This window comes from Lithobates pipiens, unplaced genomic scaffold (genome assembly GCF_037356315.1).
Source record: "Lithobates pipiens isolate NorthernLeopardFrog02 unplaced genomic scaffold, aLitPip1_a1.2 Scaffold_23, whole genome shotgun sequence".
Lineage (NCBI taxonomy): Eukaryota > Metazoa > Chordata > Amphibia > Anura > Ranidae > Lithobates > Lithobates pipiens.
Window position 1 is genome coordinate 85,249,746 of NW_027507785.1, and position 16,339 is coordinate 85,266,084.

General features: G+C 40.2%; 1 protein-coding gene across 1 annotated transcript in view; it reads left to right on the forward strand.

The window, feature by feature from the left end:
• LOC143927703 (monocarboxylate transporter 2-like) overlaps window positions 1–16,339 on the forward strand; it is a 92,397-nt gene that overhangs the window by 13,477 nt on the left and 62,581 nt on the right. The window contains exon 2 of the mRNA XM_077451972.1: window positions 12,487–12,732. Coding sequence (XP_077308098.1) covers window positions 12,516–12,732 — 217 coding nt within the window. The 5' untranslated portion in view covers window positions 12,487–12,515. The remainder of the gene's footprint in view (window positions 1–12,486; window positions 12,733–16,339) is intronic.

Consider the following 16,339-nt stretch of genomic DNA (forward strand, 5'->3'; position numbering starts at 1 on the left):
CGCATGCACTTTTGCACAAGCCAAACCGAATGGTGCCGCAGCACCATGAATGGGCTGCCCTACACGTGATGTGCAGGAACGCGCAGAAAATGCATGAAAAACTGTGCATGCCGTAGCACCTGTGGGTGTGAACCTAGCCTTAAAGCGAGCCTGCGCTGTGCTCAGAACAAAGAAAGGGATACACTTTAAGCTGGACTCTGGGAGAGAATTTTTTTTTTTTTACGTCTGCCCCCCCCCCCTCCACTGCAAGGGTTAAATACTTGTTTTTGCCTAATGTATTATTAGGCTCGGTTCACACTGCCACAACCTCAGAGTCGCACGACTTACAGTGCGACTTTGCCAGGCGACTTCAGTGTGACTTGATGCAACCTGAAGTGAATTTGAAGCAACTTCAGGGAATGCCTGGGTAATCTTCCTGTAATGTTGGATCCAAATCACATGAATTAAGTTGAGGATCCAACTTAGAGGCGACTCCCCGTAAAGTCTATGGGCACAAGTTGGATAGACGTCGCCTTAAAGGAGTACAGGAACCTTTTCTAAAGTTGGAGCGACTTTAATAGTGCTAATTAAGACAGCTCTCATTGACTAACATGGGATTTCACATGTCATTTAACTTAGGGTCTCACAAGTCGGATTCCAAGTCATGGCAGTATGAACCGGGCCTTATACCCCATACACACTATCTGAAAATCGGACGACAGATCGTCCGACTTTTTTCGCATACTAGTCACAAATAAAAATTTAATAGGTTACTAAAGTCACAAAAATTCTCGTATGACAGAAAAAAAAAACGTAAGTGATGTCATGTGTTGTAATGTATTTGTATTGTATTTTTGGATGACAACTGTACTGACTAAACGAAAATAGTACGATCTGCTATCGTACAAGGAAAATTTTCGTGCTTGTCCGAACAAAAAATATTGGATGAACTGTCGTGATCGGCTCTCGAAAGCTCTGTACTGATGATCCGATTATCGTCTGATTTCAGCGAAAGCAGTACTTTTTGTCAGATTTTCGGATTGTGTGTATGAGCCATTAGGGTCACCTTACATGTTATGACTGTACAATATTTGTACAAAATTTGCTATATGATGGCCATACATGATTCGGTTTTATTATCAGAGCAATGTACAATTCCATCAAAATGATCGGAAAACAATCGAAAATCCAAAACGTCCCTTCCCATCGTTTTAACCTTTCAATTTATTGTTCGTTCGGCAGAAGTTTTCCAACCTCTTCCTTTTTGGCTCTGAAAAATCAAAAAACATTTTCTATTTGTGCCCATTAACTGGACGAAAATAGATCAGTCCTAATGACAGATTTTCAAATGATTTTTCATCTAGTGTATTGGATTTGATCAAACTGAGTAGATCGGCCAGGGCAGAAAATGATCAATCATTTTGCTTCGATTGGCAGCATAGATATAATTTATTAATGAATACGATTGTATTTCGATCTATCAAATTAGAAGACTACATGGTGGAAACAGAGATGAGATCCATAACTTATGATTGTGTCAATAAAATCAAAATCAACTTCCCAGTGTGAGTCATACCAATCAAATAGGTTGTCAACTATAGAGCATTTATTTCTATCAGAAGAGATCAATTGGAAAGAAGATGCATTCCGGTGTGTTTTTGTTGCATTTTTCCATGTTCAAGTGTAGTTCCTTGCACAAAAAAATGCAGCATGTTTTACTTTTGTTGACTGTACTGGAAAACGTTGCAGTGGTGTGAACTTTGCCATTGAAATCCATGTAACCTACTGTCCATGCGTTTTTGATGCAGAAAAAAACAAGCTAGATTACATCTGGTGTGAATCAGCCCCTAGACCGTTGTCACCAGAACAATTGTCCCCATCAGAAGATTTATTAACAACTGTCACATTTCAGATTTCCCATCCCTTTCTGTTCCAGTGACAATGGAGACCAGGACTAGAAGAAAGAAAGAATGAATCCCATAGACACGTACACTGCCCGAAAAATTAGTTTGTTTTTGTCTCATTTGTTTTTGTTTTTCGGGTCATTCGATATTGAAATTTGTCAATTTGAAATAAGAAAGAAAATCAGAAAATTCTAAAGAACGAAAAGTCTAAAGAATAAATAACTAACTAATAATAATTAACTATTAAATTATAGGTATTGGAATTTCCTTTAAAATTTGGCTGTTAGTGAATACGAATTTATCCAAAGTTATGAATTATCTGAAATAACAAATGCTGCATCTAAACAAATGGAACAAATTAATAATAAAAAGTTTTAATTATTATTATTGTTATTTTCGATTATTCAAAAAATGTGTTAAACGGGTTTTTGTTAAGTTGGATGTTTTGTTGTTGTTGGAGGGCTTTGTCGAAATTCGTTAAACAAATTCAGAACAAAATGAATTGGACATGTCTAAATCTCAATGGCCGGGATACAGAAAAAAATGGCAGGGGTTCCAAATTTCTCCAACCCCCCTCGGGCATGAAAAAAATATATAGATGGAGTATTTGACTACCCCATAGTATAACTTACAGATCCGAGTCTGTACCCCCACCCTCAGGTCCCTCCCACCAGTTTATGACAAATATATATGCCCGTCTCCATACTTCTTCAGCCTTTACTCATTCACCTCATCTTCCACTGTCTCCTTTGAATCAACCCGCCTAAACCAAACCTTCCTAAATTTATTGGGAGTTCCCCTGGCCTCGTACGTCATGCGGTAAAGAAGAATGTCACATCTTCTTGTGAAAAAAAGAAGAATGTTAGACAACCACATCCCTAACGTCAGTCATTCCATGTGGTTCCATCATCTAGCTATAATTATCCTAACTCCAAAGTACATTATTCTAAGGAACAGCATGGTGTGCTCATTTAACACCTCTTGGTCAAAAATTCCCAAGAGACATTTCAAGGAGGAGCATGTATTGGGATGGCCGAAGTTATCTGCTATAAATTCGGTCACCATAGACCACAATGGCCTCATCTTGTTACACTCCCACACCATATGAACAAAAGAGCCATTCGCCCCCAAACATTTATGGCAAGTAGCGGAGTTTCTCCAGTGCATATGGAATAGTCTGACCGGTGTATAATACATCTGATGGAGGTATCAAAGCTGAATCATCCTAACAGAGCCCAGATAAGTATCCAATGCCTCCTGCCACAGCTCCTGTGACAATTCCGGTATAAACATTTGCCAAAGAGACCTGGCCTTCGCTACCAACCTGGAGTCCCCTGGGCCCACCTCCTGATAGTATCTGGAAATTCTTTTGACCGGGTCAGGATCCAAAAGGACCCTTTCCAATGAGGTATTCTGTACTTGTACTTCCCCTATACCGAACTGCGCCACTGCTGGGTGTATAGAAAATGCCAGGAAACCCCATACTTAGCCCATACTCTCCCATCCTCCAGTTTAAAAAACTTCTTGAGAGTTGCATTATACCAGAGGGAGTTATTAGGTGATTTCCATAGGGTTCCATCTCTCTTTTGTTGGGCGCAGATATGAAATATCTGTTCAGGCAGAGCCATCACCGAACCCACCCTTCTACTCCCCCTTCCTATATAGGAACACCCTAGGAAGGGTGTTCCTATATGATCTATATAGGAACACCCTTCCTATATAGATCATATGCAGAAGTCTCGGGAAATAATATCTAAATACGAGAGTCATGTTATTTGAATCTTGGTGTACTTTGTGTCTTCCAAATCCTGTATATTTATTATCATAATAATAATAATCTGTGCAGTAATCCAGTGTGAGACTTTACCTCTGTGCAGGATCTTCCTGTAATAAAGACCGCTCATTGCTGCTCTCTCTTTTTGTGCAGGATGACTAGTCTTGTCTCTAAGTTCCTCCCATAGCTCTTCACTCTGCACAATACAGCACAGTGATGATGTCATTGCTACTTTTACAAGGTAATATCTGGATTTTTCTAAGGTTTTTGGTGCACACAAAAGTGGATATACTGCTATTGAGGGATAGAGTTACATAAAAGTTTTTAAGTCGGGAGTTTAGCTTTTATTAATGAAATTTTATTTTTATAGCCTCACTGCAGTCAGAGTTTATTATGTTTTATTGGAAGCTTTTTTACTGGACATGTGACAGGCAGCTGTAATGTGGATCAGTGTGTAATGTGACCGGATCAGTAGGAGTGCGGGGCAGGCTAAGCTGCAGTGCGATCACAGCGGATTCAACTCTGATATGAGCACTTGGAAGGCACATTGAAACTAAATACAAAGGGGATCATGTACACATGAATCTCTATTTATTTCCAGCCAGAGTTTCACAAGAGTCAGCTTTTTATAGGGTAAACTATCACTCATGGGGAACAAGTATATTTTCCCAAGCCTTCTTAGCCATTAGCTAATATATATATATATATATATATATATATTTATATTATCTCAGAAAAGCGAGTACACCCCTAATGCCGCGTACACACCACCAGACTTTTCAACATCAAAAGTCTGACGGAATGATTCCGGCAGACCATTCGAACGTGTGTGGGCTGCAGCGGACTTTTGATTTGCAAAAGTTTGACAGACTTTAGAAATGGAACATGTTTCAAATTTTTCCGACAGAACTCCGCCGGACCCAGTTCCTACTGAGAAATCCGCTCGTGTGTATGCTAGTCCGACGGACAAAAACTGACGCGAGGGCAGCTATTGGCTACTGGCTATGAACTTCCTTATTCTAGTCCAGTCGTACGTCATCACGTTCGAATCCGTCGGACTTTGGTGTGATTGTGTGTGGCCAAGTCTGTTCATTCGGAAAGTCCGTCAGAACTCTGTCAGAACTCCGTCAGAACTCCGTCGAAAGTCTGTCAGACTTAGTCCCTCAAAGTCTGGTCGTGTGTACATGGCATTACATTTTTGTAAATATTTTCTTCGATCTTTTCATGTGACAACACTGAAGAAATGACACTTTGCTACAATGTAAAATAGTGAATGTACAGCTTGCATAACAGTGTAAATTTGATGTCCCCTCAAAATAACTCAACACACAGCCATTAATGTCTAAACCACTGGCAACAAAAGTGAGTACACCCCTAAGTGAAAATGTCCAAATTGGAACCAAAGTGTCAATATTTTGTGTGGCCACCATTATTTTCAAGCACTGACTTATCCTCTTGGGCATGGAGTTCCCCAGAGCTTCACAAGTTGCCACTGGAGTCCTCTTCCACTCCTCCATGACCACATCACAGAGCTGGTGGATGTTGGAGACCTTGCTCTCCTCTACCTTCCGTTTGAGGATGCCCCACAGATGCTCAATAGGGTTTAGGTCTGGAGACATGCTTGGCCAGTCCATCACCTTTACTTTCAGATTCTTTAGCAAGGCAGTGTTTGTCTTGGAGTTGTGTTTGGGGTCGTTATCATGTTGGAATACTGCCCTGCGGCCCAGTCTCCGAAGAGAGGGGATCATGCTCTGCTTCAATATGTCAAAGTACATGTTGGCATTCATAGTTCCCCATGGTCATGGAGCCCCAGACCATGACACTCCCACCACCATGCTTGACTGTAGGCAAGACACACTTGTCTTTGTACTCCTCACCTGGTTGCCCCTACACATGCTCGACACCATCTGAACCCAATAAGTGTATCTTTGGTCTCATCAGACCACAGGACATGGTTCTAGTAATCCATGTCCTTGGTCTGCTTCTCTTCAGCAAACTGTTTCTGGGCTTTCTTGTGCATCATTTTTAGAAGAGGCTTCCTTCTGGGATGACAGCCATGCAGACCAATTTGATGCAGTGTGCATCGTATGGTCTGAGCACTGACAGGGTGACCCCCTCACCCCTTCAACCTCTGAAGCAATGCTGGCAGCACTCGTATGTCATATGACGCTGAACACATGCACTCAACTTCTTTGGTTGATCATGGTGAGGCCTGTTCTGAGTGGAACCTGTCCTGTCAAATCGCTGTGTGGTCTTGGTCACCGTACTGCAGGTCAGTTTTAGGGTCTTGGCAATCTTCTTATAGCCTAGGCCATCTTTATGTAGAGCAATCATTCTTTTTTTTTCAAATCCTCAGAGAGTTCTTTGCCATGAGGTGCCATGTTGAACTTACAGTGACCAGTACGAGAGAGAGAGTGATCACACCAAATTTAACACACCTGTTCCACATTCAGACCTGAGGCCTTGTAACACTAACAAGTCACATGACACAGGTGAGGGAAAATGGCTAATTTGGCCCAATTTGGAAAATTTTACTTAGGGGTGTACTAACTTTTGTTGCCAGCGGTTTAGACATTAATGGCTGTGTTGAGTTATTTAGAGGGGACACCAAATTGACACTGTTATACAAGCTGCACACTCACTACTTTACATTGTAGCAAAGTGTAATTTCTTCAGTGTTGCCACATGAAAAGATAGAAGAAAATATTGACAAAAATGTGAGGGGTGTACGCACTTTTGTGAGATACTGTATAATTTATATATATATATATATATATATATATATATATATATATATATATATATATATAATGAGTTAAAAAACAGGAAATGAAGGAAAATCTATCTAATGAAATCCTGAATAGTAGTAACCTAATAGGGTGTTCTAGCCCCACCCTGTCTATCCAAAAAAAAAAGTTTAGGTGGATTTAAACTTCAGTCTTACATTTGATGAATGGTTGAACAGTATTGACACTGGAGTAAACTATAAAATCCAAAATGCCAATTCTAGAGGAAAATTGTCTTAAAAAAAAAGTCTACCGTATATTTAAATTCCTTTATTTTTACAGAAGTTGGGATCTTTGACGTTATTACATTACTTGTGTGCTGGTTGTCTGCGGTGGGATTACTCACAGGAAATGTCTTTCCTCTGTAGTGCTGTAGCTTCCTATGAATTCAGTTACAATAACTTCCTGAATGTATGCAAGTTACATATTAAATATTATTACATAGTTAATAGGTTGAAAAAAAGACTTCATCAGGTCCAGCCACTCCCATGGTTTTTGTCCTCAGGGAGGCAACAGCAGACAATTTTGCTACATAGGCGGAAAACCTTTTACAACCCCTTCCCCTCCCCCCAAAGGAAATCTGATAGGTCCCCAGGATAAAAATGTCTGCATATTATCCCCTGGTAATTATACCTGTTCATAGTTATAAGTAATTCTTTCATTGGTATCATTATTATTTTTGCCATTACTGCCTCATATGGGAAAGAAATCCACAGCTTAACCACTCTTGTCAGAAGCGTGTGCGCTCCTTCCCTATCATAGCTGCTGGTTCCAGCATCCTGGCTGTGGCCTTCTCCTTGTCTGTCTGTCCACCTGCAAGGTGATTGATGTGGCCAGTCTCTGGGTGGAGACCCAACCTGATTTAAGCCATCCAAACTTGCAGTCTCAGTCATGCTTGTAATAGAGTGTGTAATACCTGATCAAGCTGCCTGTTTGCCATTTTCTGCTAGATGGGATTTCCCGGTGTATGACCTTGGATCGCATAACGACTATTCTATGAACTCTGCCTTTTACCTGGACTGTCATTGAACCGCTCTGCCGGTCTGCCAACCGCAGTGCCTGTTTGCTTTGCTCAGTTCATGCATGCCCTGGAGTGGTGACAGGCACTATAGCATTGTGTATAAGTCCTGGGGGCAACCTAGTCCCGGTAGGCCTGTTTGCCTTATGCAGGGTTGAATGCGAGGTTAAAGTGGTTCTAAAGGCAGAAGTTGTTTTTTATCTTAATGCATTCTAAGCTAGCTGCCATAACCCCGGTATCCTCTTCTTCAGCGAACAGTCCGATTTCAGATAAAAGTAGTCTCTGCGGAAATATCACTGCAAGATCACTTTTATCGGGGGCAGGAGAGGCCATCCCTGCCGCTCTTCGGTCATCTCCGCCGCTTACTGGAGCTGCCGGTAGCGGCGGAGATGATGGGGTCCTCTTCCCTGCTTGGCTGGCTGCCAAGTGAGGGATAGATGGCCCCCACTCGGCTCCATAGCATTGACTGGTGGAAGCGACGTCAAGCGTCACTTCCGCCCAATGCCCTTAAAGGAGAATTTTTTTTAAAAAAATTTCAAATCACATTTTTTTTCCTTTTAAGGCATTTTAGTGTAAATATGAGATCTGCGGTCTTTTTGACCCCAGATCTCATATTTAAGAGGTCCTGTCATGCTTTTTTTTCTATTACAAGGGATGTTTACTACTTTAATAGGAATAAAAGTGACCCAATTTTTTTGTAAAAGAACAGTATCAAAATAAAAAATAAGACGTAAAATAAATGAGAAATAAAAAAAAAAAATTGAAAGCGCCCCGTCCTGCTGAGCTTGCACGCAGAAGCTAGCGCATACGTGAGTATCGCCCGTATATGAAAACGGTGTTCAAACCACACATGTGAGGTATTGCCGCTACCGTTGGAATAAGAGCAATAATTCTAGCCCTAGATCTCCTCTTTAACTCAAAACTGGTAACCTGTAGTAATTTTTAAACGTCGCCTATGCAAATTCTGTGCGCACGTTTATGCCTGCTCCTATGCATCCTGGGATACCTATGCATGTCACTTATCCTCAGGGTGCACCTTTCATCGGGGTCCAGCTGCAAGAACTGGAAATAACAGTTGGCTCCCAATGATGTCACAGAGGAAGACTGAAGACCACAGCATACTGGGTTTATTAGGCGTGCAAGTATTGTGAATTGAGGATAACCCATGAAGCCACAAAAGAAGGAATTTTAAAAAATTATCAGAAAATTATCAGAAAGGGGTTGAAGTTCACCTTTAATTTGCCAAATCTTCATACAGGCTTTGGATATTTTTAAAGAGTGTAAAAGAGGAAGTTTTCACTTTAAAAGTTTATTTAAATTCCAAAAAACTAAAATTTATAATAATCACCTGAGAGGATACAATGACTTCAATTATATTCATATAGGAATTCTATTTTAAAGAAGCTTGTGGCATCTTAATCATGTATGCAAAATAAAATGCAAAAATGCTCATTGTAGCTTACAAAACCGAATACAGATTTTAGCCTAAAGAGACCGAGTTAAAACCTTTAAAATTAGAAATCGCTGCACTTCAAAAAAAACAAAACAAAACATAAAAGGTCAAAAAGATCCATGTATTGCATTTAAAACATTGCATCAACATGAAGGCATATCGGTGTCCTAGGACTGTCAAAAAGAAAGTACCGGTATGCGTGTGTATATTTTATATATTATATATATATATATATATATATATATATATATATATATATATATATATATATATATATATATATATATATATATATATTACAAAAAACTTTTTTCTGGAGCAATTTTTGAATGAAAACAGCAGAATCAAAGTCACAGCACGAATGAGGTGAATGTATCCATCTGTGCAACATCAAATGGCATACCTACATAGTTTTAATCTTGTAATCCAATACAACAATGGTGACATATAGAGACTGAATAATCAATACTTTTAGCATAAAAGGCCAGTATGACATGTAACATCCCAAATGGACAATTATATACAAAATTTGCATGAATTTACTTTATGGCCTGGTTCACACCTATGCAGGTTGCAGTTTGCATATTCCAAGTGCATTTCACATTGTTCTATACACGTTATTGATCCATTGAAGTCTATGGAACCAAAAATCTGAAAAAAAGTCCCTGGCCCTTTCAATAAAATGGACAGATGTGAACTACATCCATAGGAAACCATGTTAAATGGACTGTAGTGTGTTTCTTCAAAACTAAAAACGCATAAAATAAAAATGCATAGATGTGAACCAGGCCTAAATTGCCTGCCTAGGTACAGTAGATCTATAGCTGTTCAATGAAATTGTAGTCAAACTTAGTATAAAAAAATAGATACAAAAAGTTCACAATGAGCCAGTATAAAGTAGTTTTTTGCATGTCCAAGAAAAGCCCCTTAGATAGTATTGTGTAGAGCTGTACTGATTATACTGGAAATCTTCAGTACGACAAACAGCATCCTGTCCCGCAGAACTGGCTTATCAATGTTTGTTGATAGGATTATTGACATTAAGATGATGAAAAGGGCATGACTTTATTATTTCTTTGATCCTTGATTACATCTACCTATTTCTGGCGCATTTCAACACTAGAGAAATTCCTGCCCATGTTCCAGACTAGGACTTTTCACACTGCTGTATATGGCAGCTTGGGTGCCAACTCCGATATATGCATTTATTTCCAAAGGCTTTGATAGACAAACAGGGTGGTTGGGGAACACAGCAAAGTGAAAGGTTTCTTTTAACTTTGGGTGCTTTATCACTAACTCAAAACTGTACTTTGCACCCAGTTACAAACCTGGGAATGGGCTTTTTAGGATACCAGTTACAGTGCCTTGCGAAAGAATTCGCCCTCCTTGAACTTTTCAACCTTTTGTCACATTTCAGGCTTCAAACATAAAGATATAACATTTTTATTTTTTGTGAAGAATCACCAACAAGTGGGACACAATTGTGAAGTGGAACGAAATCTATTGGATTTTTTAAACTTTTTTAACTAATAAAAAAATGAAAAGTGGGGCGTGCAAAATTATTCGGCCCCCTTGCGTTAATACTTTGTAGAGCCACCTTTTGCTGCGATTACAGCTGCAAGTCGCTTGGGGGTATGTCTCTATCAGTTTTGCACATCGAGAGACTGAAATTCTTGCCCATTCTTCCTTGTAAAACAGCTCGAGCTCAGTGAGGTTGGATGGAGAGTGTTTGTGAACAGCAGTTTTCAGCTCTTTTCACAGATTCTCGATTGGATTCAGGTCTGGACTTTGACTTGGCCATTCTAACACCTGGATACGTTTATTTGTGAACCATTCCTTTGTAGATTTTGCTGTATGTTTGGGATCATTGTCTTGTTGGAAGATAAATCTCCGTCCCAGTTTCAGATCTTTTGCAGACTCCAACAGGTTTTCATCCAGAATGGTCCTGTATTTGGCTGCATCCATCTTCCCCTCAATTTTAACCATCTTCCCTGTCCCTGCTGAAGAAAAGCAGGCCCAAACCATGATGCTGCCACCACCATATTTGACAGTGGGGATGGTGTGTTGAGGGTGATGAGCTGTGTTGCTTTTACGCCAAAGATATCATTTTGCATTGTGGGCAAAAAGTTAGATTTTGGTTTCATCTGACCAGAGCACCTTCTTCCACATGTTTGGTGTGTCTCCCAGGTGGCTTGTGGCAAACTTTAGACGAGACATTTTATGGATATCTTTGAGAAATGGCTTTCTTCTTGCCACTCTTCCATAAAGGCCAGATTTGTGCAGTGTACGACTGATTGTTGCCCTATGGACAGACTCTCCCACCTCAGCTGTAGTTCTCTGCAGTTCATCCAGAGTGATCATGGGCCTCTTGGCTGCATCTCTGATCAGTCTTCTCCTTGTCGGAGCTGAAAGTTTAGAGGGACGGCCAGGTCTTGGTAGATTTGCAGTGGTCTGATACTCCTTCCATTTCAAAATGATCGCTTGCACAGTGCTCCTTGGGATGTTTAAAGCTTGGGAAATCTTTTTGTATCCAAATCCGGCTTTAAACTTCTCCACAACAGTATTACGGACCTGCCTGGTGTGTTCCTTGGTCTTCATGATGCTCTCTGCGCTTTCAACAGAACCCTGAGACTATCACAGAGCAGGTTCATTTATACAGAGACTTGATTACACACAGGTGGATTCTATTTATCACCATCAGTCATTTAGGACAACATTGGATCATTCAGAAATCCTCGCTGAACTTCTGGAGTGAGTTTGCTACACTGAAAGTAAAGGGGCCGAATAATTTTGCACGCACCACTTTTCAGTTTTTTATCTGCTAAAAAAGTTTAAATTATCCAATAGATTTTGTTCCACTTCACAATTGTGTCCCACTTGTTGGTGATTCTTCACAAAAAATAAAAATGTTATATCTTTATGTTTGAAGCCTGAAATGAGGCAAAAGGTTGAAAAGTTCAAGGGGGCCGAATACTTTCGCAAGGCACTGTACTTTCAATGCACATGGTCAATGCTGAGATCACCAGCGGTAGGAAGGAGGTCCAGATTTATCTATATAGATCTTTATTTTTCACTAGACGGATCACCAGCAGGAGGAAGGAGGTCTTGAATCCCTTATATAGATCTTTATTTAGAGGTATCATCAGCAGAAAGAAGTAGGTTCTTATTCCCCTATTTAGATATTTAAGTATCACTAGAGGGACCTCCAGCAGGAGGAAGGAAGCCCTAAATCCCCATATAGAGATCTTTATTTATCAATAGAGGGACTACCAGCAGGGGGAAGGAGGTCCAGATTCCCCTATATACAGTAAATCTTTATCACTGGACGGACTACCAGCAGGAGGAAGGAGGTCTTGATTATTACCCTATATAGATCTTTATTTAGAGGTATCTATAGCAGGAAGGAGGTCCTAATTCCCTTATATAGATCTTTAGTTATCACTAGAGAGATCACCAACAGGAAGAAGGAAGTCTTGATGGACCACTTGGACTTTTTCTGCTGTTGCCCTTCTATGTTTCTATGTATGGAGACTGAACTGTGCATTTACAAACCATTTTCTATTATCTTCTAGGTCTATGAGAGGTGTGTCCTGAGTAAAGAATGGCTCCAGCAGTGGCAACAGACTTGGGTTACACCCCACCAGATGGAGGCTGGGGATGGATGGTCGTTGTTGGGGCTTTCATATCCATGGGGTTCTCCTATTCCTTCTGTAAAGCTGTGACAGTGTTCTTCAAGGAAATCCAGGAGTATTTTGGGGCCTCAAAGAGTGAAATAGCTTGGATTTCCTCTCTGCTGCTTGCCTGCATGTATGCTGGAGGTAAGTACATTTCAAACATAAACTCTAGCACATTGACTTGCATGCAATTCTCTTGCAGAGATACCTGCCTATGCTGTGCATCCTTTTCCATCTTTTTTTTTTTTTTTTAAGTTTATGTAAGGGTCAACTCCACCCAGAACTAATATTTCATCTTTGACAGTTTCAATACAATTTGACAGATCAAATCTTAAATCGAAAAACTCTACAGCAATTTCATCAAAAGTAGACAGATTTTTTAATCAGGTTCAAATAGGACAATTTCAATCCCATCTCTTTGCAGTCAATCAGAACCACCATTTTATGTTTTTGATTACTTCACTATTTTGGTTCAGAACTGAAAGCTTCGTCATGGTCTACTTGCCACATGTATGGCCATCTTAAGATTTTCTTTATTTGCATATTGGTTCTGGACCAGTGTGCATGCCTGCAGTCTTTCCCCATCTCTTGTAACATGTCTGTAGTCTTTGACCATCTCTTGTAGCATGCCCGTGGTCTATGACAATGTTTTATAGCATGTGTATAGTCTTTGACCATCTCTTGTAGCATGCCCGTGGTCTATGACAATGTTTTATAGCATGTGTATAGTCTTTGGCCATCTCTTGTAGCATGCCCATAGTCTATGACCATCTTTTGTAGCATTCCCATAATCTATGATCATCTCTTACAGCATGCCCATAGTCTTGTACCATCTCCTGGTGCATGCCTGCAGTCTCTGACAGAATTCTGCACTTCTAGTTATGTTCACTAAATATTATGTATAATCCTATGGTAATGCCAAGGGTCATAATTAGGGTCTCCAATATCATGTAAGTTGACCACTTCCTGGCTTACAATGTCCTGTATGTAGTACACTGCATTCTTTTTTTTTTATTTTTTTTTTTATGTATTCTACACATAATTCCAAAAGATGTTTGAATGGCTTATCAGATTTCGTCATATCTGTTTCTGCAAACCCAAAGGAAAACACTGACCTTGTATCTGCAGGTTATGACAAATGTACACACTGTTACATAGCAAGTTTTAAAAAATGTCTTGTTACCAGATGAAAATAAATTAAAAAATCATCTACAGAATTTAAAGGAACACATAAAGCTGGATCAAATGTCGAAGAACTTTGTGAGACCATGTAGAAAAGCAGTTGCTTTCTGCATTCATGTTAAAGTTGCAAAGTCATTTATTTTTTGCACGTTCCATTTAGGGCCCTTTCACTCCTGGGCATCCTGTTGTGTTCTTCTTGACACTTTTAAGTTAATAGATATTTGCATTGATTTATTATCTTTCTGCACATTTTTCTTTATTTTCAACTGGTTATCGTGCAAATAACACACTTCCTGTCCTATGGTGACAATGCTCCATCACTGTACTGTATCTAAAGAGGAGCAGCATTGTTATCCTAGACCAGGATGAGTTCAATAGATTTCTGCCAGGATCAGCAGATATTTTTTTGCAGTTAATGAAAAGATTTAACAGTTTCCAATAGTATACTTAACAGTTCCAGATGGAGCAAATATGAAAAGTTAATTGTTAAAGTTTATTTCCACTTTAAGTGGACATCGCTGTTTCTTGAGAGCCCAATTTAATGTATTATTATGTTATATATTAACAAGCATTTTGTTAAAGCCCAACTTTTTTAAACTGATTTGGCCCTGCAAGAGGTAAATACTCTTTATCTGGGGGTGAGTAAAAGCACTTTTCCTTACTTAATCCTCCACTCTCCTGGCAGACGGCGCTCCCCCATGCTGCTGTGGTGGACTGTCCCTCAGCGCCATCAAATCCAATGCATTGGTCTTGATGACACCGGGAACTTGGAACTCTGTAGTATGGGGGAAAATAAGCTATTGGGACCAGTCTAGCAGCACAGAAGATTGTGTATGTAAATTTTCTTTTCTATGCTCCTAGGCCTAAACAAGCAATTAACCATTGCAGTGTGGGAACTGCCCCATTAAACGGGATCATTTTAAAGTTTCCAAGAGTTGGGCTTTAAGGTGGCCTATTCATTTGATGGGCTACCTCAAGCGGCACAGTGTTATGATTCAGCACTGCGTCGCTTTAACTGACAATTGCGTGTGACATTGCACCCAAACAAAATTGACGTCACTTTTTTTCCCCACAAGTATAGTTTTCTTTTGGTGGTATTTGATCACCTCTGCGGTTTTTATTTTTTGTGCTCTAAACAAAGAAAAACAACAAAAACCACCCCCATTAAATCATTCTCTGCAGCTATTACCTTTTGTACCACCACCCCCTCCCTTTAGAATGTAAGCTCTATGAGCAGGGCCCTCCTGTACCTTTTGTATTGTACTGTATTGTACTGTAATTGTGTTGTCCCCCCTATACATTATAAAGCACTAACTGTAAACTGTTGGCGCTATATAAATCGTGAATAATAATAATAACAAAAAACACTTTATATTTTACTTTTTTGCTATAATAAATATCCCTCCAAAAAATATTTAAAAAAAAACATTTTTTTCCCTCAGTTAAGGCTGATATGTATTCTCCTACAAAATTTTGGTAAAAAAAAATTGCAATAAGCGTATATTGATTGGTTATTTTTTTTTACTAGCAATGGCAGCAATCTTTGCTTTTTATCAGGACTGTGACATTATGGCGGACACGTCGGACAATTTTGGCACATTTTCGGGACCATTAACATTTTTACAGCGATCAGTGCTATAAAAATGCGTTGGTTATTGTAAACATGTCACTGGCAGGGAAGGGGTTAACACTAGGGGGCGATCCAGGGGTTAACGTGTTCCCTAGTGTGTGTTCTAACTGAAGGGGGGAGGGGACTGTGCAGGGAAAGAGATACATCGCTGTTCATACTCTGTATGAACAGACGAACTGTCACTTCTCCCCTCAGAGAACCGGAAACTGTGTGTTTACACATACAGATCCAGGTTCTCTGTGTGCCCCGAGCGATCACGGGAGCCCGGCTGTGATCACGACCGCTGGGTACTCTCATCGGCTCCATGGGCGAGCAGGGGTTATGTGCACGCCCCTAGTGGCCACAGGGTGCCCAGCCCAGCTGTGCCATTCTGCCGAAGTACAACTGCGGCGGCGGGTCGGCAAGTGGTTAAACAGTTCTGAATGCCTGGGGATGGGAAGGATCGGTGTCATGTGCTCTCTGTCACAGGGATCACAAGGTCATAAGCTGGTCCTGCCGGCCGCCAATCTTTAGTCCAGACCGAGAGCTGTCTGACAGCTTGGTCTTTGTGCTGGGAGCGAGCAGTGATTTAGTTCTCAGCACATAAACAAAAGCCACCCAATAACACTTATGTGTGGCACTTGGGAGTTAAAACCCATCTTTTTGCTGCCACACATATGTGTTGACTGGTCGTAGAGGGGTTACGGATGCAGATAAGGGTTTTTGACTTTCTCCGTCTGTACATTTGCTACATACTGCCCATTCACACCACATTTTATGTGTTGCTTAATGCAACGCAATGACAAGCTGAAATGCATTGATTATAACAGGCATAATCTGCTGCAACACAAGTTAAGGAAAAAAAAAGCCAGCACATCAGTGCAATGTGTTAAAAAATGCACGTCAGTACCATGGGGGTTATTTACTAAAGGAAAATCCACTTTGCACTGCAAATGCACT